Source organism: Petromyzon marinus, chromosome 34 (assembly GCF_048934315.1).
Source record: "Petromyzon marinus isolate PM22_M1 ecotype Great Lakes invasive population chromosome 34, UKy_Petmar_22M1.pri1.0, whole genome shotgun sequence".
Classification (NCBI taxonomy): Eukaryota; Metazoa; Chordata; class Hyperoartia; order Petromyzontiformes; family Petromyzontidae; genus Petromyzon; species Petromyzon marinus.
This window is the reverse complement of record NC_133700.1, coordinates 3,488,815-3,513,508: the sequence shown is the minus strand read 5'-3', so window position 1 is coordinate 3,513,508 and position 24,694 is coordinate 3,488,815. Positions and strand designations below refer to the sequence as shown.

Genomic DNA, 24,694 nt, shown 5'->3' with positions numbered 1-24,694 from the left:
GGACTTGAAGCTACATAGACTTGGCAATGACTTGGTGTGGGTGGTTTAAAGACTGGCCACTTTGGAAAGAGCTTGTGAAGTGAATGTAGGTGGGGAGTGTAGGTGACCATATCTGTCGGTCACCTTATTCAGTTAACCCACAACATCTGGGTCCATCCCATGACCTGCCAGTGAGGCCTTGATCACTTAACGTTGCCAGATGTTACCAGATGTCCACTCCCTCGCCTGGTATACAGGAGATCGTGGGTTCGATCCCGACCCTGACGCCTGTATATTTGGAGTTTGCATGTTCTCCGCATGGTCGCTTGGATTTTTCTCCGGGGGCCTCTGGGTTTTCCCTCCACATTTAGAAACATGCGTTTAAGAGTATTTGGCTGCAATGCATTTCCACGTGATAAGCCACTTCCTTGAGCTATCATTTGTGGACAGGTCGCTTCTGAAAAAGAGTTATACAGCTCAGTGGGGCCTAACCTGGTAAAATAAAAAAAATGTTTAATGTACCTGGGCTGACGGGCGAGGCCAGGGAGGTGGACTTGGCTGCCTCGATGGGCGTCTCCGTGGGCTGGCTGGGCGACGACGTCTCGGCCGCTCCCGGCACCACGGTCTGCGTGGCCGGGGAGGACGGCGTGGACTCCAGCTCTTCCTCCGCCACCTGACAACGTCGAGCGACTGGTCACCGTGCGCACGCCGCACACGCTACACATGAACTGTGCGTCCGTGCGTCAGCTGCCCTCGAACGATGACAATGATCACGCCGCAGTGAAAACCGCAGTGGCTGGTGTGCGGCCCGTCGGGTCGCCTCGTATTCATCTCACGTCCCGCAACGCAGCCCAAAGCCTCAAGGCCCCCACGATGATTGCTGTCGTCGTCATGGAATGAAACGCTTGAGGGCAGTTGAGCGAGAAAGGTCAGTGCCTTAAGCGCGACTCTTTTCGAAGCACGCAGAATTTCACGGAGGAGGCTAACGAGCCAAGATGTCGAGAGACCACCGAGTGAACGCATCGATAACGCCGAGCGAACTTTCATGAGTCGCGCGCACGTAAGTGACGCCAAGCGAGGCGAACGACCGGAGTGCGACGGCACGGACCTCGCTGTCAGTCTTGCGGAGTTTCCCGCGTGAGGGTCTCTGCCGCTTGGCTTTGACGATGAGCTGCGCGCGGGCTTTGTGAGCGCTGGTGTCGAGCCTCTCTGTGAGCGGCACCACGGCTGAGAAGTCTGCACGCCGCACAAAAAAACAAAGCGCGGTCACGTACGGTGCTTTAACGAGACGAAACCTGGATCGCCGTCCTCATGTCCCACGCCGTGAATGCGAACCAGGCGGGCGCGAGCCCTGCTCGCTGCGCCGCGATGTGCATTGATTGACGCTACGGTGGGCGGTTGCCCAAGAACATATGTTCTTTGTTTAACTTGGGCAAACGACCCATAATTCACGCGATATATTTTTATGTGGCCCAATGGGAGGGCAACGTGTTGTGCAAAGTTAATTACATTTCAGAATTCATTTCTGGAATTAACATACACACGCCTACTGCCGGTTACATATTTAAAACATACCACTCGCTGCCAATGACCATTAATTCAAGATAAAACAGGATTTTCTAAATCTGCGAGCCAATATAATTATTTCCATAATAACCTCCTTTAGACTTATGAATTTAGAACAACTCGGGCTGCATTTACATTTTGAAAGCTATTATTACACTTATAGTACAAATTAATAAATTAATTCCCCCCATGCCATGTCGGTCATGGGCAGGGGGGTGGGTCAACCATACTTCACCATGCTGGTTCGTGTGGGTTTGGTGAAATTATAGGAAAGCAGGACCAGTTCTGATGTCCCTTTGCCACTGATGTTATCCGTGGCCAGGAATTGAACTCGGGTCGTTGGGTTCATAGCACAGTGTGCGAACCACTGGAACCACTGCTCTATCCCACTGCATTTGCACATGTATGTGTGTACGTTGAACTTCTTTCACACCTTACGTATCCAACCGTGCTTATCGGAGGTGCGGGAAACATGAACGTAAGTAGAAATTGATTGGGAAGAGTTATTGTGACATTGAACACATTTGATCTCTGGCCTATTCAAACGTGGAAATTCTCGTGAGCACAAGCATAACACTACCAGAAAAACAGACAGCATTTCACGCTTCATAGGCAATGAAAAGGTGAGGCCTCTGCCAGATTCATTTAGCAAAGAGGCCCAATCTGATTAACAGACAGACACCCCTTCAAGGAACAAAATGCTTTCACGGGTTTTTCTTTTTTTTAAAACCACTGCATATTTATTTGCGGTTCTAATAGATTATTGGATGGGACGTTTATTGACTTTCAATTAGGCCTCCGGCTCGCAGCTCGGCCGTCTGGAGACATCCGAGACGCGCCTTTCCGCAATCCCACGGTGCCCAGAAAAAAAAAACGTGCCGTGTGAGTTCACGTTAATTACAATCAGGAATTAACAAACCTGGGATTTTTTTTTCCATCTCACAATACACATGCACTGAATGTAACGTTACAGTTGAAACAATGGGAACATTTTAACGCATCCGTGTGTAAAACATGGGATCTTTTTTGCCGGTAGCAAAGTATTAAAAAATAAGAATAGGTTTTACCCTTCCTTGCAATAAAACAGGTTTGAAGCTTTCGAGACTGCAAGGATTCATTCTATTTCGATTTAAAGCTTTCGTGACTGCAATGATTCATCTTCTTTGGTTCTTTCGGTAAAGTCACTCATTCTACGTGACTTTACCGAAATAACCAAGAGGATTCATTCTGTTTATTTTTTTCAGTAAAGTCACGTAGGTAAAATAAAATAAATTAAAACAACTAAATTAAATCACGACGTTTCGGAGGCAACACAAGCTTCCGTCTTCAGGTGGAACAGTCACAGCAAAATAGCTGTATCAAGTGAAGAGCTCTGGGACACCTGAGATTATATACAGGTTAAGGGGGGGGAGGAGCCAGGAAGGGACGTGGGGGGGGGGCTGAGTTAAGCCGCCTTTTGTTATGCTGCAGGGGGTTCGGGGGAAACAATGGCGCACTGCTCGAAAGCGAATACAACCCACTGGAAAAAATGGAAATGGCTGTACAATTAACTCAACTTAGCCCTCCCCCCCACCCACGTCCCTTGCTGGCTCCTCTCCACCCCCCCCCCTTAACCTGTATATAATCTCGGGTGTCTCAGAGCTCTTCACTTGATACAGCTATTTTGCTGTGACTGTTCCACCTGAAGACGGAAGCTTGTGTTGCCTCCGAAACGTCGTGATTTAATGCAGTTGTTTTAATTTATTTTATTTTACCTACGTGACTTTACCGAAAAAAAAACAGAGAATAATAAAACAGGTGTTAAGATGTCCAAACACCAAATATAAACCTTTTGCAAGGAATCATGTCTGCATTAACCACACGTACTTGTGGTGCAAACAAACAACATGCTCTGATAATTATATATGCATCGTCTTTGAAACGAATTGGTCTACACCAGAGACAGCCTTCTTTAGGGCCTAGTCTCACCAACCACACCACAAGTACGTGTGGTTAATGCAGGCATGATCCCTCGGAAAAGGTTTATATTTGGTGTTTGGACATCTTAACACCTGTTTCATTGCCAGAAAAGGTAAAACTATTCTTATTCTTTCACGCGTATGTGTGTACGTTGAACGTAGCCAACCGTGCGAATTTGGAGGCACGGGGGAAGAACGACAAACTAAACACGAAAATAAATTATAAAGATATGACGTTTCAATTTAGATTTTAAAAAGTGCTTAAATAAACCCCCTGCCTTACACCCACCCCCCTCACTCCGCATGACGAGGTCACAAGTTAGTGGATTTGCAGGTCATTGAAGAGTCGGACAAAGTACTCTCTATAGAGGGACTCTCTAGAGCTCCCTCGAATGGAGGCTTCTCCCCTTGCCTGGAGTGTGGTGACTAAGTAGTGAAACGCTTCAATAGCCCCCCCCCCTTTTTTCACCAGTGCTTTAGACTCTCATCAGCCACCCGCTATTGCCACCTATTTAGATGGTAACAATAAGTGTTGATCATTTAATCATCCAGGAAAGACTCACTGGGTCTCAAGAAACCTCTTTATAAATATGGCTGCATTGGGCCGTTTGACCATTTCCATTTTTTATCACGTTGGAGGAAAGTAAAAGTAATCGAAGTACCTACAGAAAACCCACTGTGCACGAACGAGGGGCGAACATGCACGTCTCTGCCCAGACAGGGTCAACGAACCCACGAGAGTTTGGGAGTTTCACAAAATCTGTATGACCCACCAACCACACGCCATTCCCAAGTACTGGACTGCAGACGCGCGCAATCAGGCGGGGCTCTAATGCTGGCTCCGAAGCCCATAAAGTACAGGCCGGGCTTGGAACCAGCACCCTCTGGCCCACTCGGCGGCATCTGTTCACAACTTGCCATCGTCACGGTTCCTTTCCGTTTACTGGAATCTCATTCAGCCAACGTTGGCCTCCGCTGCCAGCTGTTGGCAGGGGAGGCAGGGCTGGGAGAAGTATAGCAAGACAGGGGCAGACGTACGCGGGGGAGGAGGGGGGGGTGTTGCATACTACGTACGTACAGTACTCTATGTATGCACGCATCTGCAGTTCCTCGCATATTTGGAATTCTGCTGTTCCAATGTCAACTGTTTATGCGCACAGCACCGCAAAATGAAAACCGCCAAACGGCCGTTTCAACGCAAGAGGGCAGGAATTGGTGGGACTCCGTCCTCGTCTCGGCCCAAATGATTCCCAAGGCGTCCGTGTCGAATTTGATCACGACAAGCGTGACACGTGCCCACACAAAACGCCCCACCCTTGTCCAACACCGCTGTGGAGGCCCCGTTGCCAACTGTTTCGGGAGCAAAGTCACAAAACGAACCTGAAAGAAGCCACTGGTTGTCACCCAACAGACCAAAATTTGTCAAAAGTGGAGAATTTACCAAAGATGAAACTGTGAAAACTGATACCTTGATAGAGACCTGGAATGACTCATATATTCACATAATGTCCTTGTCCCACCCCTTCCCTGCGACTTCCCCTGTCCTCCCAGCCCCTCAGAGTTCAACAATGCCTGGCGGGTGGGGGAAATCCATTTCCTGCTTCATCCGAGGTCAATCACAGTCAGCCGTATTGCACTAAACGTAAATGTCGTGGGTTTAGTCTCCAACACACCGGTGTGGTGAACCAATAACGAATTGCAACGTTTTGTTCACGTGACAAACCTTACCGATTTGGCCGTGTCGGCGGGTTTTAACAACACATTCACATGCACGCGATTCGTGTCGTGACGACGGCTGTAATAAAGGTAGGACAGTCTAGCGATGGAGCTGACAGCACCGGCATTAATCACTTTATCCGCGCAGGGCAGAGTCGACGGACCTTGCGCAGCCGAAACGAGCGTCGCACGATGCCCGTTTCCCATTGGCGGCAACGAACCGGGTGGCAATGCTGTGGACGTTGCACAAAGTGGCACATGTGCTGGTTATTTGACCGGTGGGGCAATGGGGCTGTCAACAGCCCCACTATCCAGGGGTTGTATGCTTTGGCCAGACCTACAGCAACGATGTTCTGTGAAACTACTCCTGTTCTATTTAACGGCACATCAATATTGTCGGTGTTAATGCACAAAGATTACGCCTTTTGTCTGGATGGTAATGCACGGAAAAACGTGAATAGGATGCATCGGCCACTAATTTTGGGTCACCCCGCTTATCCGCATGAAAGCTCGGATAATGGGATGAAATCAGTGCACCTGGGAGGCCATTTCGGCTGAATAGGAAGAATCGGTGCAGTCAAAATTACTTTAGTTCAGCTTGATAAGGGTGTGCAGACAATTACTCACGTACGGTGCGAAATAATTTTAACGTATATACATACAATGCGGATAATACGTTTACAAATAAGATGGATATTACTATTAAACATAACTTCCCATCCACTGCATCAACCCGAGTGAGTGTTTGCAACTCGGGATGAGATCCTGGAAGCGCTCCGAAACACTGTACATGGAAGGATGTGCAGTGCCCCCCCCACCCCCTCCTCCTCCACCTAGGCACTGCATCAATGCGTGGCAGAAGCGCTCCACGCGAGGAGCCCAAGCAGAGCAGAACGCTTCGAATTAAAACGCGGCACGCGCGAGCAGCCGTCTCGACCCCCAGCGTGCGCGATCATGCAGGTGCTCGGAGATTCATTTGCTCTGCGCCGTGCCCTGGCACTCTCGCGCGTTCTCTAGCGGAGGAGGCCCTTCCACCGCCAATGGTGCGGGCGAAGTGACTCCAGAGCTGCGTCTTTACTTTTCACCTGCTTTGTTGCAATACCATGTTGTGCCCCTGGTTGGAAGTTGACGCGCCACTACGCGAGTGATATCCGAGCCTCTCTCCTTCACCAACCTGCAGCGACCAGCACGGGGAAGTATGATCAAACAACCCCCACGACCGACATGGCAGGGTGAGGCTTTCATCCAGCAGTGAATTATTGTATTATTTATCTCTTCGGAAGGATAAGTCTTTCATCGGACCGCGACGTTGCCTCAGCACAGGTTTTGCTCCCGTGTTTGTAGGCAGCAGTCAACTTCGTTGAGTAATTGACCAAACATTGGTACTTTACTAATTTTTGTGGATTCCTCTGACTCCTTTAAATTTAAAGCGTCCACCCCCATATCCTGCCTCCCCAAAAGGCGAGCAACCCCCAATAAGCCACGCCAAGCGTGATGTGGCTGACGATGCCGATGACATCAAGAAGCTCTGCCCATCACCTTTCATACAGCAGCATCACGTGGGAACAGAGGTGAGAATATTTGTTTTCCAACTACTACCGTGTTATACCATTTCACCCCGTGTGCCCCCCGTGCCTCTCCCCATGTGTTCCAGTGTCTCTCCCCGTGTCTCCCCACACCTCCGATTAGCACGGTTGACTACGTACGGTGCGAAAGAAGATCAACATACATACATACCAACGTGCGATTACTCGAACGATCGAAGTGATAGTCAGCAGAGTAATGGGTGCCTTATGCAACCGGATGTCCCAGCTCAAGTTGCAAGCACTGCAGGTGGCCACAGTGCCTGCGGGGCTGTGTCTGTGGCCTCCAAGGGTTCGAGCTGGAGAATGAGGACAACTCCTGAAGGCCCTCTCGCAGCCCCGCGCCGTGCATGGCTTCTGGTTCTTTGGAAAATATATTTACTGGGAATTAGATTTCTTTTTTTGGAATGACCTCGCGCATAACCAAGTAAGGTATGTTATCTGCACGGAATGTTTACAGTTCCCGCGAAAGTTTACTTACTTTCGGAGAAGTTAAATCTACACATGTACCACGCTCGTCGAGATTGCACCCAGAAAGATCCGAGCAGCAAAACTCTTAAGAAACACCCAAAGCAACGGAACATTATCCTCAATTGCGATGGGCCAACCATGATGTCAACACATCATTTTAGATTAATGCAACAAGCGTGATTACGTCAAGGATGACTACACCATATGAAAATAAAATGGAGCGGCGTGTCTGCATGTCATGACTTCCGTTCTTGAAAACGTATGAGCACCATGCGCTTAAATAATACTAAGCGTTTTATGCTTGACAATTGGTTTATTTTTGGTTAGATCGTGTGGGGTAAAATGCAACTGACGTTAGACCCACGCAGGAATTATGCATTGTTTTTTTTCAGCATCATAAAGTGTACAAAGTTGAGAAGGTGTTGCATTGTACCGTAAATATCTGTAGCAATGCAAACTTCCAGCAGCAAAACGTAATCCATTCTTGAAGTTGAACACACCAGTACATCTTACTGAGATTTTACTGTACCCTCTATATATAGTGTTTTGTTGTGGGGTAGAGTTTTAGTGCAGTGGATATAGCGCGCTACGCCATGAACCTGACAACCGGGGGTGTATTATAACTTTATCGCTACAGTATCTTGTTGACAAAACTGTAAACCGATATAATTACAAAAAATATTTTTTTTATTTATAAGCAATTCAATCTTAAGATTGTGACGCAATATAAAGGGTACGTATACAACTCTCTCATGCGTTTTTGGGATGTACGGATGTGTTCTTCGACGTGACGTCTGACGTTTTGCTCCACGTGCTGGGAGCGAAACGTCGGACATCGTGCCGAACAACACACGGAACTTACCGAAAACACATCGGATAGCTGTATGGCTCAACCGCCAGAAACCTTCGCAGTCTGGTTACACGCGTGTGCATGCGAAACCAGTAGGAGGAAGGTAGTTCTCAAAACACAGGTCATAGGTGCATTCGGCGGTGCTCGTGCGAGTGTTTATGAGGTCTCCACATTCAGGACAAAGTGCAGCCATCCGCTCATTTCTGCCTTAAAAGGGCGAGGGAGGAAGTGGAGGATGAGGGGAAAGCGGAGGCCCCCGGAGGCCTGTGTGTGTGCGCGGCTCTTGTTTCGCGACAGCTCCGCCACTGCCAGATAACTCATCCATCACGCCCCACGCTGTCACTCGATAATAAATTCGCACGCACGGCGCGGCAACACCCGTCTGTTGCAACTGCCCGCTTCCAAACGTTATCAACACAGGGGCTCGTCGAATCTCTGCTGTGAGACCCCGTGGGCCCCAATGTTCCAAGCAGCACTTTTAATTCCTGCACCCCTCCAGCCACGCTAAAGGCTGCGACTATATCTGAGTTTGGGGGGGGGAGGTTGAGAATTGGAGTGGGGTGGTGGTGGTGGTGGAGGGGGGTGTGGCCCTTGCGGAAACAATGTCTTCCTGTCGACCAGCCCACTCTCAAACTCCACAGAGAATACAACCGAACACGCTCTCGATGTGTGTGTTTTATAGTCACGGCGGCGTGTGTTTAGGCGGGTAGCCCAAATGTTGCCGAACAATTATTATGCGAATGCACGGCACAGGGAAGTGACTGTTAGAAACACACGCACAAAACATAAATTCCATCTCTCCATAACTGCAAAGATGTTGACGTTATGTGTCACAAAATGCTGCATATTTTTATCTTTCTTTTTCTATTTTTCACACAAATTTTCATCGAAAGTGTGATGTTTATGGTGGGATGTATGCGTGCATTATGTGCTCACAGACCTGGCACAAACATCACAATCACACAGCCATGCCTCAAGCTGCAACTCACACTACCCATCAGCATTTTATGGTGTGTCATGTCATGAGACCCCAAGAATTCATTCAGACGGCTCGCAGAGCAGTGAAACCTATCATGTTATTCTTATTATTACGCTTGTTTACAAGCGTCGGCAGTGACAATGATCACCTTGCAGAGTACAATTGAGTAATTTGTCAAATTTGGTACAGTTTGGCCGCGATGCCGGGAAAACACATTGGCCTACTCTTGCGAACTACGTCACGGGATCTCTCACGCCCGCTGTAAAGCAGACGGCGTGCAGTTTGTTGGTTTACGCATCCGCAGTAATAATCAGGGCAGGTGCTGGACCCGAACCGTGAACCTCTGCAACATGCAGCGAATGCAACAACCGTGTTAGAGAATGCCCTCCGGAAGCGAGTATTACAGAGTTACCTCTGAGATCCCTAGGTCCACAAAGTAGGGGCAGTACCTTGCCACACGCCCTACTTCAGACAGTAACGTTCACTGCATGACAGCCAAACTAATAGTTTAAATTCTAAGAATTTAGCCAAATGAAGTGCAGAGCAACATTTATCGTGTTTGCTTTTCTGTGCAGCCATTGGCGACTGGGCTGAAAACATCAACTCACCACACCTGAGAACGGAGTCTAATTTAAGGCAGTTGCCTAGGTCCGAACCTTAAGCTCTCAGTGGTGCTAGCTCAGCGCACTGACCGCTGAGAGCACCGAGCTACCTCAGCATCAGAAAATAGTTAACATCAAAGCAGCCACCAAACATTCGAAATAAGAAGAGAGCCGGTGAATGGGAACCGAGGGAGGGAGGAATCGGGAAGGGGGGGGGGGACACGGGCCTCCATCACGCGCAGTATGCCCAGAGGGGGTGGCCACGTGACTCTCTCACTGCTAAAGCCTCTTGTTTGATTTATACTAGGTGCCTCTGTGGATGTGTAGGCTTTGACTTTAACATAGCCATTTCTGTGACCAGTCACAAGCTAATCCCTCAGTTATTTCAATGCTAAATTATCCTGTTTGATTTATACTAGGTGCCTCTGTGGATGTGTAGGCTTTGACTTTAACATAGCCATTTCTGTGACCAGTCACAAGCTAATCACTCAGCTATTTCAATGCTAAATTCTCCTGTTTGATTTGTACAAGGTGCCTCTGTGGATGTGTAGGCTTTGACTTTAACATAGCTATTTCTATGACCAGTCACAAGCTAATCACTCAGTTATTTCAATGCTAAATTCTCCTGTTTGATTTGTACTAGGTGCCTCTGTAGATGTGTAGGCTTTGACTTTAACATAGCCATTTCTGTGACCAGTTGCAAGCTAATCACGCAGTTATTTCAATGCTAAATTCTCCTGTTTGATTTGTACTAGGTGCCTCCGTGGATGTGTAGGCTTTGACTTTAACATAGCCATTTCTGTGACCAGTCACAAGCTAATCACGCAGCTATTTCAATGCTAAATCATCCGAACCAAACATTAAACTAATTTTCAATGGTACAGTATATTTTTTCAAGTAGTGGTATCCCAAACTTTCGCAGCAGCTTAAATTCCCTTTTCACACCATCAATATATAAACTCCCCCTCCCCCCCTCGCCGGTCTGCACATGTTCACCCCCTCTACACCGTTCATCATGCTAAGTCCGCCAATTAAATGCTAATTTTTATGTTAATTCCTTTGTCAAGGCGCTCTGTTCCTTCTCACACAGCTTAAAGGTCGCGGTCTGTGCTTGGCTGTGTTCGCTCCAGCGCTGTCCTCGAGACAGTCTCGTCCCTTCACCTGATGAAGGCCACTTGTGTTGTGTGCCGAAACGTCGTGAGAATTTTATTGCGCTATTTTATTTTATCAATTTATTATTTTATTCTCATTCTACGTGACTTTACCGAAAGAACCAAAGAAGATGCCAAAGCCTCATTCACCAGCACAGGCTTAACCCACGCTCGTGCAAAGGCATGGGAAATGCCACCGAGTAAAGGTACCCAGTTGGGTGTTGGACAAATTGGTGTTGAAAGCCAGCGAAGGCGCTGGGCGTGGGGGTGACATCAGTCAGGTTTGATTTCGGCGAGAATATTTTCACCACACGCCCGCACGTAGGCACGGGGTGACTGATCACGACAACCCCCATAGCTCGTCTTCCTATGCCTCGTCACGAAACACGAGAACTTTCTCAAATTCAGGAATGGCGATACATTTATGACTTTGAAAAAAAAAAAAACCTGCGACGCAGTTGGCTCCATTTACATCCTGCATCTTTTTCACCGTTGTCCCCGACACACGTGGAGCACCCAGTGCCGGATTAAGCTAGTGCGGGGCCTGGAGCATATGTTATAAAGGGGCCCTAAAATAAAATAAAAAAACACATAAATATTAAAACACATACATTTTTTACTTGCACAGTAAAGTAATTGCATTATTTCATTTGCTATACAGCCAGATAATACGACAAATCGCTAACCTTAAACACCCAGTCGTTCATAAAAATTTAAGGCAGTATAGTACTATAGTAATAGAGCAAGTGCAGAATTACTGAACCGGAATTTATGGCTTGAACGCATTTAGCGTGGGGCCCTTGAAAGTGCGGGGCCCATAGCATTTGCTACTTTTGCTACTACAATAATCCGGCACTGGGAGCACATCCTCCCCCTCCCTTCCTCCCGCCAGGGCTAGGCCGGTTGTCAAGTGCCCCCTCGGCTGGGACGATCGTACAGACTTTGGGATCAGATCGGAATTAGACGATGCTGGATTTAAGCTTGACACTTGAGGGCGACCCTCTTGATAGAAACACGGCGTTGCACACAGCTTGCCCACTGCCTCGTGCTCAAATTTTATGTACGGGCCAGATAAGACGGAGCGCACCCAAAGGCAAATGCTTAGTGGATGCCGTAACGGAAACATTTATTCCTCAGAGCACAATGCACAATTAAACTGCCAAACCCAATCGTTAGTCGGTTCAAGCAGCCTATAACAATTTGTGTAGGCAGATTTTACGAAGTATTCTGAAACGTAGTTTAGGCGCTGAAGATGTGTACCATCCTTGACTGCACTTGGTCGTAAAGGCGGCGATGCGGATTACCGCCACTATGCGCAAGAGATTTACACCTCTTCCACTGACCCACTCTTCGCTGGCAGCACCTGTAGACCAATCCCCCCCCCCCCCTCGCACGCATCTCTCTCTCTCCTGAAGGCTTCTCCCAATTTTGGTGCCGATTATTGAACCGTGAATCAACACAGCCCACGACAGGCCGCATCCACCCATCGTGTGCTACGGATAATTTGTGATAAAAGTAATTGTTTCTGGAATGTCATTCAAGAAGCATTGAGGCATATTCGGCCGGGGCATACATCTTTTTCAAGTACAGCAAACGCGTGCGGGTGATGAGATGGTGCCGAGAAATGCACACGCCAGCCTCGGTGTCGGGCATTTTGGCCAAAATAAACACTTTCGAAAATAAGCGAGATCAAACAGCTGACACGCGCTCACCCTGCCTGCTCAACCTTGAGAAACAGAGGCGCGAAAAGCGACTTCAAAATTGCGTGCAAAAGTGCAAGAGCCGTGGCCAACTCTCCCTTCACCTGGAGATGCAGCACCTCGACACACGGTCGCATTTAGACGCCGGATGTGTGACGACACGGAGCATAAACAAATGTATGTATGTCGAACTTCTTTCGCACCGTACGTAGCCAACTGTGCTAATCGGAGGTGCGGGGCGACAAACTAAACACACGCACAAAATGCCTCACGTTTGTTTCACGTTGCCAGCCTCACGCGTACACGTGTCGGCGATCAAAACGCACGCGGGGCATCGCAGCGCTTTCACGTGTGCCCGCCGCTGCCAGCGGGAAAGAGACGATCGCCCGGTGCGTCCAAGAAAACGGGCGTGATTCGTGCGAACCCGACAAAGGTAGGAGGAGCTCTGAGCGCGATTTCATGTTGCGTTATTGGTTCGGCTGAGGAATCTTGATCAGCATTAGAGCAGTCGGCGAAATCCCACGCGTTTCCCACCGCCCACCTCTCACAGGCGCGGGGGTCCTCCGCTGCACGCGGCATTCCTGAAATGTTCCTCATTTTGGCTGCAAACCGCTCGCCGCACATTCTCCATTATTCAAACGACGAAGTGCACGGCGGAGACGGAGCGCTGGCTGCGTGGCCTAGGCGGGTCCCCCCCACGTTTGCCTCCCAAACGCAGGGATCACGAGTCTCCGTGCGCCGAGGCCACCAACACCCCCCACCAACGCCCTATCGGCCGGTCCGACGATGATCCGTGGTGGGGAATGATGCGAGAGATCAGTGCTCCGTGGCTCGCAGAGGTGAAGCGGATTCCGCCAAACCTCCCAACTTACTGCCTCGCCGGATCCCACAGAATGCCGCCCCCCCCCCCCTCCCAGCAGGGCTGACAAGACCGAGCTGTGTGGCGTGGCAAAGCGATGATGGGCAACCATTCACCGGCGTAAATCACGCACGTCCAACGTTGCTAAAAGATGCCAAGTTAATATCGTGTGCCGTCTCCTCTGGGCCATTAAGCTCCCACGTAGCTCACTGGAGGAAGTACTGTAAATGCAGTAAAGCTCTTCATCAATCCGCTGCAGCGGCATCAAGGCCCCCTCCCCACGCATTGTCATCCGTGGAGATTGCTTGGACTGTACTTGGTTGCGGTGTTCACTACCGCTTGGTGGAGGTGGCGTTATTATCTATATAGTTACATCGTTCACTGCGCACTGCGTGTTTGCACGACACGGCAATGGTGCGTCGTGCACCTGTAGCCAGCGGGCGTGAAGCGATGCTTCAGTGTTAAATAGGATTCTTATGAGTAGAATCGTGTCGGTGAGAATTTATTATTTTAGAATCGGATACTGTATGCTGTACAGTGAGGGAAAAAAAGTATTTGATCCCCTGCTGATTTTGATCGGTCTATAATTTTAATGGTAGGTTTATTTGAACAGTGAGAGACAAAATAACAACAAAAAAATCCAGAATTTTTATGAGGGAAATAAGTATTTGACCCCCTCTCAATCAGAAAGATTTCTGGCTTCCAGGTGTCTTTTATACAGGTAACGAGCTGAGATTATGAGCACACTCTTAAAGGGAGTGCTCCTAATCTCAGCTTGTTACCTGTATAAAAGACACCTGTCCACAGAAGCAATCAATCAATCAGATTCCAAACTCTCCACCATGGCCAAGACCAAAGAGCTCTCCAAGGATGTCAGGGACAAGATTGTAGACCTACACAAGGCTGGAATGGGCTACAAGACCATTGCCAAGCAGCTTGGTGAGAAAGTGACAACAGTTGGTGCGATTATTCGCAAATGGAAAAAACACAAAAGAACTGTCAATCTCCCTCGGCCTGGGGCTCCATGCAAGATCTCACCTCATGGAGTTGCAATGATCATGAGAACGGTGAGGAATCGATCCAGAACTACACGGGAGGATCTTGTCAATGATCTCAAGGCAGCTGGGACCATAGTCACCAAGAAAACAATTGGTAACACACTACGCCGTGAGGGACTGAAATTCTGCAGCGCCCGCAAGGTCCCTCTGCTCAAGAAAGCACATATAAATGCCCGTCTGAAGTTTGCCAATGAACATCTGAATGATTCAGAGTACAACTGGGTGAAAGTGTTGTGGTCAGATGAGACCAAAATGGAGCTCTTTGGCATCAACTCAACTCGCCGTGTTTGGAGGAGGAGGAATGCTGCCTATGACCCCAAGAACACCATCCCCACCGTCAAACATGGAGATGGAAACATTATGCTTTGGGGGTGTTTTTCTGCTAAGGGGACAGGACAACTTCACCGCATCAAAGGGACGATGGACGGGGCCATGTACCGTCAAATCTTGGGTGAGAACCTCTTTCCCTCAGCCAGGGCATTGAAAATGGGTCGTGGATGGGTATTTCAGCATGACAATGACCCAAAACACACGGCCAAGGCAACAAAGGAGTGGCTCAAGAAGAAGCACATTAAGGTCCTGGAGTGGCCTAGCCAGTCTCCAGACCTTAATCCCATAGAAAATCTGTGGAGGGAGCTGAAGGTTCGAGTTGCTAAACGTCAGCCTCGAAACCTTAATGACTTGGAGAAGATCTGCAAAGAGGAGTGGGACAAAATCCCTCCTGAAATGTGTGCAAACCTGGTGGCCAACTACAAGAAACGTCTGACCTCTGTGATTGCCAACAAGGGTTTTGCCACCAAGTACTAAGTCATGTTTTGCAGAGGGGTCAAATACTTATTTCCCTCATTAAAATGCAAATCAATTCATAACATTATTGACATGCGTTTTTCTGGATTTTTTTGTTATTCTGTCTCTCACTGTTCAAATAAACCTACCATTAAAATTATAGACTGATCATTTCTTTGTCAGTGAGCAAACGTACAAAATCAGTAGGGGATCAAATACTTTTTTCCCTCACTGTATGTATGATGAGGATTGCTTGTGTTGCGATCGGAACGACGCGATTTGTTTTATTTTATTTCTACCTACCGTGACTTTACCGAAAGAACCATAGAGTATGGATTCCTGTAGTCACGAAAGCTTCAAATCAAGGCTGTATGTAGTTGTGTGTATGTGGGTATTGTGGGTATGTGTTTATGTATATGTGTATTTATACGTGTGTATTGTTGTGTATGGGGAGCGGCGACCAGAGTTTGATACCCCACTCATGGCCAACATTGATTACGAATATCTGAACCAGTCCTGGGCCTAACCCTAGGTCGACCCAGCCTCAAATGAGTACCTGGTGTGATGTGTAAACATCTCTACGAGGGAGGCAAAAGCGGCTGGGCGTGCCGCTGGCCACCCACCCCCTCGTGTACCATTCATAGGTGCTCGCTAACAGCACTTTCCTCCAATAATTCTATATGGGGGGGGGGGGTCTTTGTGTGTGTGAGAGAGGGTATAAATAAAATCAATAGAAATCCACGGACTGAACGAGGTTTCTTGGCACAGGCCAAATTATTTCACCGCCATTACTATTGACAAACGCTCCCCTTTTATTTCAGCGCGGAATAAAAGGCACACATGCTAAACGCAACCAATGCGTGATATTGACGCCAATGAGACACGATTTGAGACATACAAAAATTCCTTACCAATGTACGGTTTGTAACAAAAAAATGTAAGGAACATTCGTTATTTGAAGCTTTCGTGACTGCAGGAATCCATACTCTTTGGTTCTTTCGGTAAAGTCACGTAGGTATAACATAGCCACTTCCGTGCCCTCGTTTAGGAGGCCGCTCTCCTATCTTACAGTTGCATGCTAACTTCTCACATTAACGTCATTAGCCCCGGCCACTTCTTTATAACCCTTGAGCTACGCCCATTTCAAACCTTTTAAAAACAGTCTGCCTCAGCAGCAGACCCACGCTTTGCCACCTGACGATGGACGCTTGTGTTGCGCCCGAAACGTCGCGATTTTATTTCATTTTATACCTACGTGACTTTACCGAAAGAACCAAAGAGAATGTAAGGAAACGCTTTGCGGACAAAAAAGGGCATCTGGTCCGGGCAGAATAAACAAACCAAAAAGCGCTGTGGCGGTCTCATTTATACTTCAAGTATTTACGACGCCGCACAAGCATTGGCTCCAAAGGGGAATTCACACAGCGACCTGTGTCCGCGGTCCTGCGGCCAGAATGTTAATTCCATTAGGACGACGCTGCAATCGTCCACATCGATCCCTGCAGCTGCCCGGCAACATTAAGCAACACCGTGTTTCCCAGCTTCTTTGTGCTTGTCAAAGTCCATTACGTGCACTCGATTTACTTCACGTGAAGTGCTCCATCTCTTTCTCTCCCCTCTCTTTTGTCATTCTCTTTATTCTGCGCATTAGCTCTAATTTATGGCAACGGTATTATTGCTTCAATGCCTATTGCCAAACCGCCCGGAATGAGTTCGATTCTCATCAGATATCGGAAAGCTATGCGTGGTTGAGCCTGGACAGTGCGTGGATGTGCCACCATCACAACAAACAAACAGGTTGTTATAGGCTTCGCAACTATGTGGTGGTAAGCAGCAGGCAAAGCCGCAAACTCGATTGTTGTACTATACTTCTGCGTCCCCACGTCTATTGCTCCATGCCGTGCTGACCAGCGTGAAGTATGGTGAAATAACCCCCAAGACCCGCACAGTGTGGGAAGGCCCTCATCCAGCAGTGGATTGACAAAGTGCGGTACAGGAATATTTTTTTCAATAGCTCATGCAAAAGAATGCCAATGTGCCTGAGGTAATTTGGGTGTTTGTTTTAATGCAACGTTCTTACACATTGCAGATTTGCACCATGTGGCTGAAAAACAGTGGAGAGCTAAGACATTCACATCCTAACGTGTATACAATTCCTATCGCTAAAGTTTCAAGTAGCACAATAATATAATGATTATGCAGCCAGGCTGTTCTACAGGGCCCAGGTCATGGACACCCAGTACTGGTGTGAAGTGATTCGAAAACTGCCGACCTATTCATACCTGGCGATGTCAACTAACAATTCGTGATTCAATCTGAACCAGCGTGCGGTACATGCCACCCGTCATGGTGGGATATCCGGGCCTCCGTGTGGCTCAGAGCCGTGCCAGATTTCCTTTCTGTGGCCCGTGTGGCCGTTTCCGCAAATCCCCCTTCCCGATCGGCACGATTTCCTCGAAATCCTGTCCCACGGCCGCTGCATTCCGAGGTGAAAACAGCCGCAGGAAGCGGTGATACATTTCCTGAGAGATAGCGCACGTGCGTGGCGTGCGATTCGCGATCGCTCGCTCCACCGGTATAAATGCGCTCGTGGGGAGACACGGCGTGGCCTCCGTGCATCTACACAAATCTCGTGGGGGGGCCTCAGCCAGAGTTTGAACGTTTTTATAAATGCATTAAGACAACGCACACGCCGGTGTCTCGGGATTCGTACGTTCATTGATTTTTTTGGAACGTTTACAGTTCTCTTGACATAACTGCCTATATCACACACACACACAAACACAGATGCCTCATCTTAATCTGAAGGGACTTGACGTTTGAGGAATGGAATTTGGCTACGGTACAGGTACTGAAGGTGCAGGTACTGCAGGTAGTATGTGCTGGTACTCTAAACAAATCAACCAATACACTCTTCAGAGAAGAAACAGCTCACCATTTACACAAATGGCTCTGTTCTTTTCAACAACCGCTATCTAGTATCCATTGACACCACAAGACTAATGGTATACATTCCAATTTTTCCATTGTTATTCAGTCATCGCGATGAAATTATTTCGGGTTTTTGTCAGGTGGGGCCTGGTGAATGTTGTCATCAGACTAGTGACCACATCACGATGAAAATACTGCGGCCTCTGACATTAGGTTTGAAATTCAATTGAGACACTGAAGCAATCGACTGTGCATCAACTGAATCAATTTTCCTGGCTAAACTGACCTGGACTTCAGACATTGCTGTTCATCCGGCCACACGAGGAGATACGAGGGACCTGCAAGCCGCAAATATGCTGCACCGCCGATGTGTGACGACCAGCGCCCACTATCGTCACCACCTGCTCATCACGCAACGTCTCCCCGCTCTGCCACTGCTTGTCGATCAGCTGCGACAAAACGCACCTGGGTGCCCAAGCAGCCTAGATTATCTCCACACCGTTCCGGACGGCGTGTTTTATACACGGCAGCTGACGACGCGGACACCGTCAGGAAAATGCTCGGATGAAACACATGAAAAATGCGTGGTTCGTATATATCGCAATACATCCACAGGTGGACGCGGACAAGGTTTGGCAAAGCGTGGCAGAGGCTTGGGAACGCATTGTGAAAACATTTCCGGCACTGGCACGAACGCTCTCAGTTTTAACGCTTCTCAATGTAATCTTCTCTTGTCCCCTCACATTTCCCCCCGCTCCCACACCCGGTGGTGTCTAGATACATTTAAATAACGCGGTAGCATATATGACCCGTTTACGGTGGATGCACCGTCGATCACCGCAGGTGTTCTGTGATGTGTAACAAACACGTTCCACTGCACCTCTGACTTCCACGACTGCAGTAGAGACCCTCTTAAACAAAGTGCTTTACATTTGTGGCACAGGCTTGTTTACCGGCAGACCCCTTTTAAAAACAGTAAAACTGAACGGCGATGTTTTAGACAGGGGCAACATGTTATTCCCCGTAGATGGTAATGGCAATTCTTGTGTTTTTTTGCTGTGTGTGGGGCTGACAGATGTAAACGTGCTCCAAATGCTGACATTCTTTTTATTACCCTTTTTGACCCAGGAAAGCCTTATTGAGTCTCAAGACTTTTTAAGGAGGTCACTGCCGTGCTTTTGTAGAAGGGAGCAATGCTGCTCCTGTGTGTAATCCAAATTTAGTAATTTGCAGGTAAATGTTCAGCTTAACACGTAGGCTTTCACGACCAATATCATCCATAACGGAGGTTTTTGGGTTACGTCGTGTAAATTTACGCGTAAATGCTCAGCATTGGGGACCTTTGGCCAATACCAGTTACACTGCATGTGATCTTTTTTAAAGCGACGGGAGGAAACGAGAGAACCCCCCAGAGGAAACCCAGGAAAAACAGGGGGGAGAACACGCAAACTCCACACAGAAAGGTGCCCCTGCCTCAAGTTGGGAAATTAACCCAGGGCACTTTTTTGCTGTGAGCCACCCTGCCCCCCTCAATGTCTCAGAGATGCCCCCCCCCCCCCCAATGCTCAACATAGACAGAGGCCAGCCCTGTTGAGAGCAGAAAATGAGGCGTCTCATAGCTGTGTGCGAGCGTGGACATTTAAATTAAAGAAATAAAAATGTAAACAGTTGAAAATATGTACATATAAAAAAGAACTCAAGTGCGCAAGCTTATTGCTTGTTACAGAAACGTAGCGTCATATTAACAAAAACACTAAATATCGATTACCTGGCACGTAAAAGACACGCAAGTGAACGTCGCCTTGTGAAACGCACAAAGCGTAGTAGGGAGGGGGCTCAGTCACGCTCACGGTCTGAGGCGAAACTTTTGGGCTTCCCCATTCAAACCCCTGCTCACGATAATGGCAGGTCGGGATTATTGGTTTTACTGGAGCGGCTTGATAATCCTCTTAAACGATGAGACGACCGTTTTGCATGCAAGCGGGTTTAGAGATGAGACACGTTTGGCGCAATTACCGCTGCCACGTCGATGATAAAGAGATGAGCTGTGGCGGAGTTTCACGCCACATGCCATGCTCTGCTGGAATTTGAATAAACCCATTAGGTAGCATGTGCAGGATAAGCATGTTCAAGGATAAATGTTATTGTTAAACGTATGCCTAATGCCGTGTACAGATTCTGCGTTTAATTACGATTAATACATTAATAGCAACATTAACTTGCGACTCGTGATACAGTGACATGCAAAGAATGAATTCAACAAAACACCACAACTGCATAGATCAGCCTGTGAGTGTTTGTATATGGGGACTGTGTTGAGTGGCACAGTGATTCATCCAGGCCATTAGACAAACACAGGAAAATGCATAGAGCAGCCTGTGAGCACGTGCTCCTCACCCTGCGGGCGTGTGGTTGTATGATGGCTGTGCGGAGTGAAACGCAGCGACTCACCGAGCCCACCCTCCAGCTCTTCTGTCCCGGTGTCCGGCGTCTCCGGGACATCCACCTCGCCGGCTCCTCCTCTTTCAGCTTCGTTCTCTGCGTCGTCCTCCTCTGCCTCGTCCGCCGCGCTCTTGTCCTCCTTCACCTTCTCCTCGTCGTCGTCGTCGTCAGGCTCAGCAAGGGGCCCCGTGGGCTCCTCCTCTCCCTCCTCGGCGGGCCCACACGGCTTCTCCCGTTTCTCACCGTCTATCGTCTCCCGGGTGTCTTCCTCCTCCGCGGGCACCTCGGCGTCCGCCTCGGCGTCCGCCTCGGCGTCCGCTTTGGCGTCCTCCTTTGCGTCTGCTTTGGCATCCGCCTTGGTATCTGCCTTGGCGTCCGCTTTGGTGTCCAACTTCTCCTCTTCCTCATCGGCGGCAAGGGCGGCGGGTCCGGCGGTGAGAAACGAGACCTGGGGCTCCTCGGCCTTCTTCCCATCTCCGTCGCCGGCCTCGGCCTCGTGCTCGCCGGCGGACTTGCTCTCGTCGTCCTCAGCTGGCGGTTTGAGGACCACGGGCTCGGGTTCTGCGGACGGGCGGAGAGAGAGAGAGAGAGACAGACAGAGAGGGCGGCACGTGAGACGCGGGAGTGGAGAGCCGTGCGCACAGAGGCTCCGTTTGCGACGGCACAAGCCTCCCAGCCGCCATTCAGTCGCCGTTCCCGGTCGGGCGGCAGTGCGGTAGTCGGAGTGAATCAATCTCGCCCGCGCGCCGCTGCCTCTCCCCTCTCCCCCCCCCCCTTTCCTGCGCTCCATGTGCATGGGAGAGGAACAATTTCTGCAGCTCGTCAACGATAACAAACAAACACAAAATGCTGCAGATGATAAAAGCACCCTCGCAGGCGCAGACAGGCAGACACGCTTGCCGGGCCGTGCGTATTAGCATTCAGAGGGGCAGCAGCTCTCCTGGGACGTATCTCGAGATGCGCCCCAATAATAAAGATTGTGACATCCCTTAAGCGTTACACCCATCAGCGTCCTAACCTCCGCGCCGCTACTATGCACGCTCTATTTGGTTCAAAGCGCGCGCGTAAATCGTGGATAACGGTAACAACAACAAAATCAAACTTTGCATCTGAGTAAATATCGCTTGCAATTCAAATGAGGAAACTGTGAATATTTATTAAACACATTTAGAGTCTCCTTCATTCAACAACCGCAGTAGTTCACGTGCGTGTGTGCTCCAACACAGCTTCCACTGAGCAACAATCATCGCGACCCATATCCACGACATTAAAAAAAAACCCCGCGACACACACACACATGACAACGTCATTTGTTTTGTTTAATTCCCGCGAGAATGCATTGCATTGATTTACAAACAAACGGCCTGGGGACCACCACAGCAGCAGCAGCAGCAAGCAGCGGAGGCCCACTGAAGCGACACACCACAGTGTAGCAGCAGCAGCAAGCTGATGAGTTCACGAGCACAGACTCCGGGGGGGTGTGTGGGGGGACTCACCGCTAAACTCCATTGTGCCGGCCCCTGGGAAATCAGCAAGAGGCTACATCCCTCCTACATCCTGCCTCGACGCGTCGCTGTTGACCGGCGGCCGACCCACCCCCGAGCACGTCCATGGAGTGCCGGGGGCCCGGAGCGGCAAGCGGCCGCGCTCCGTCCCACCACACCCAGCCGCGGCGAGGACTGCAGGACGCGCGCGTGCGTGCGCGTGTGTGCACGTGTGTGCACGTGTGTGCACGTACGCGCCACGGCCGGGACTCTCGCGCAGGAGGAAAGCCGCGAAAGCCGTGAAAGCCCCCGCCGCCTCTCACGCGCCGCGCGGAGCCGTCGGCAGGGCAGGGCGGCGCCGTGGAAATTCGCGGACGCCGAGCGAACGGAGCGGAAGGGATGCGGGAGTGAGCGGCGGCGGCGGTGGTAGTGGCGGTGTGGGGGGGGGGGAGAGAGGGAGGAGGCAGCGGCGACGGAGCGAGCGAGCGAGGGAGCGGGCGAGGGGGAGAAGGAGACAGTGACGGAGCGGCGCGAGGGAGAGAGCCACGAAACGCTGAAGGGGCTTGCACAGCGAGCGTGCGGGGCTACATTCCCCCACAGCTGGGCAGGAAGTGGGAACGGGGAGGAAGTCCACGTTCCAGCACGGCTGTGCTGTGCGTGCGTGAGAGCGTCCAGGGGGTGAGGGGGCCGCGTGCGGATGCTGACATCACCAGCGCAAATGATGAAGTTAGCCAAATGAATATTGCTTGCGCGTCCACCCAATTAAACTCCATTATTGCTGCTCGTTATTCGGGCACGTTGGATTGCGCGAGCGAGCAAAAATGCATTCTTCCATTGTTATCCTCAAGACAAAAGGCAGTAGTTAGATGATGATTAAACGGCAAATATTCAACGCCTTGTTTCCACTATGAAGCTCATTTGTTGTCCACTGCTGTGGTGGACCCAGCCTTATCCTTTTCTTATACTTAAACCTCCTCTCCCTTTCCTTCTCGTGCCAAAGTCAAAACTGTATCTCGTCAAAGTTACCGTAAATCCCACGTTCAACTGAGAGAAAACAGGCGTGTGCTTAAGTGCATTTTGGCAATGAAAGTGCGACGCTCGTAGATTTTGCAACGTTGACTCATTTCCAAACATCAAACGCACCTGAAAAATAAAAGCTTACGAAGCATTCAGCATTTCCAGGACCAAAACAAACATTCCATTGCAACTTCTACGGGCCTACTTGTGCCTTTTCAAATTAATAAGAAACGCCACAGTGCGTTGCCATGGTGCGAGTCGACAAGTCGTTTATATCCCCTTGCAAAATGTGCACACGCGCCGGCAACATGAAACCAACGCGCCTCGTGTCAATCCGCTCGCTGAAGGAATCTCCTTGCCAATGAAAGCGGTAACATTAGCGAGGGTTGGGACCGAGCAGAATACCACCACCACCACCAACCCCTAGCAGCAACAGCTGCCACTGGCCTGTGCCGCACGATGTAAATTGAGACTCCTGAGTGGAATCTCATCCGCGCGGTGGCCGGTGACAGCCGGGGTTGAACGCCACCGTGGGGGGGGGGGGGGTGGTCATTAAAGTGGAACACGGCGGGACGCTCCTGACAGTGGGCGCCTACGAAGGCTTGCGGGCCACTATGACATTCGCGGAGGCGGTGCGACAACCATCGGTGGAGGAGAGGAGGGGATCGGGCGTGGGACTGATGCCAACCCGTGAAGTGCAACAAATTAAAAAAAACTCCGGGGACGCATCGTGAGTGGCAGCGTCTCTCGCGATACCGGAGAAGGGTTGTTGACGTGTAAATGTACTGTCTTGAAAACTTAAATACACTTTTTTTTTAGTTTACCAGGGTAAGGCCCACTCAGCTATATAGGTCTATTTTTTTTTCAGAAGTGACCTGGCCGCAAATGATAGCTCAACGAAGTGGCTTATCACGTGAAAGTTTATGGCAGCCAAATACTCGAAACGCGTGTTTCTAAATGTGGAGGGAAAAACCGGAAGACCTGTAAGGAAAATCCACACAACCACGGAAAGAACACGCAAACCCCAAATAAACAGCAGGCGTCAGGGTCGGGATTGAACCCACGACCTCCTGTATACCATGCGAGGCAGTTAACATCTCGCCATCTCGTCCTGCATGGCGCATTGTTACCCAACTTAATTTTAATGTCCCAAGGTTTCCCCAGAAAGTGACTTAAAAAAGAGGACAATTGTGGGGAAATCCGCGACAGGTGGCCAATCAGATTGTGCAGGCAATCAGTGCGCGCTGCAAAGTAAGTCCATCCCTCTGCGGGTGTACACAGTGACACGGCCACATCGCTCCAGCACCTCCTCACTGAGCGAACGAGCGTCAAAAAACATGCTCGCGGGAGTGCGAAGTCCCCCAAGGTGCCGTAATGAATGGACGTAGAGGGCCGAATGCCGATGGCCCAGACCGGGCAGCACTCGTGGCATTCGGGCTGGGGGTCGCGTGCCCAATCGTGGGGGATCGTCGTGGCTTCCCTCCACCAAAAAAAACCCCACTTCCAAACGCTTGCCGCGATGCGTCCCCGCTGTTGCTAATTAGGGCGACTAATTTATGGCG

General features: G+C 49.6%; 1 protein-coding gene across 4 annotated transcripts in view; it reads right to left on the bottom strand.

Moving 5' to 3' along the window:
- The window catches only part of LOC116948594 (uncharacterized), a 138,888-nt gene that overhangs the window by 29,172 nt on the left and 85,022 nt on the right, over positions 1 to 24,694 (bottom strand). For all 4 annotated transcript variants that reach the window (XM_032965407.2, XM_032965406.2, XM_032965408.2 and 1 more), the window contains exons 11-13: positions 20,641 to 21,192; positions 1,088 to 1,215; positions 502 to 652 (exon numbers count right to left, since the gene is read on the bottom strand). In XM_032965407.2, coding sequence (XP_032821298.2) covers positions 502 to 652; positions 1,088 to 1,215; positions 20,641 to 21,192 — 831 coding nt within the window. The remainder of the gene's footprint in view (positions 1 to 501; positions 653 to 1,087; positions 1,216 to 20,640; positions 21,193 to 24,694) is intronic.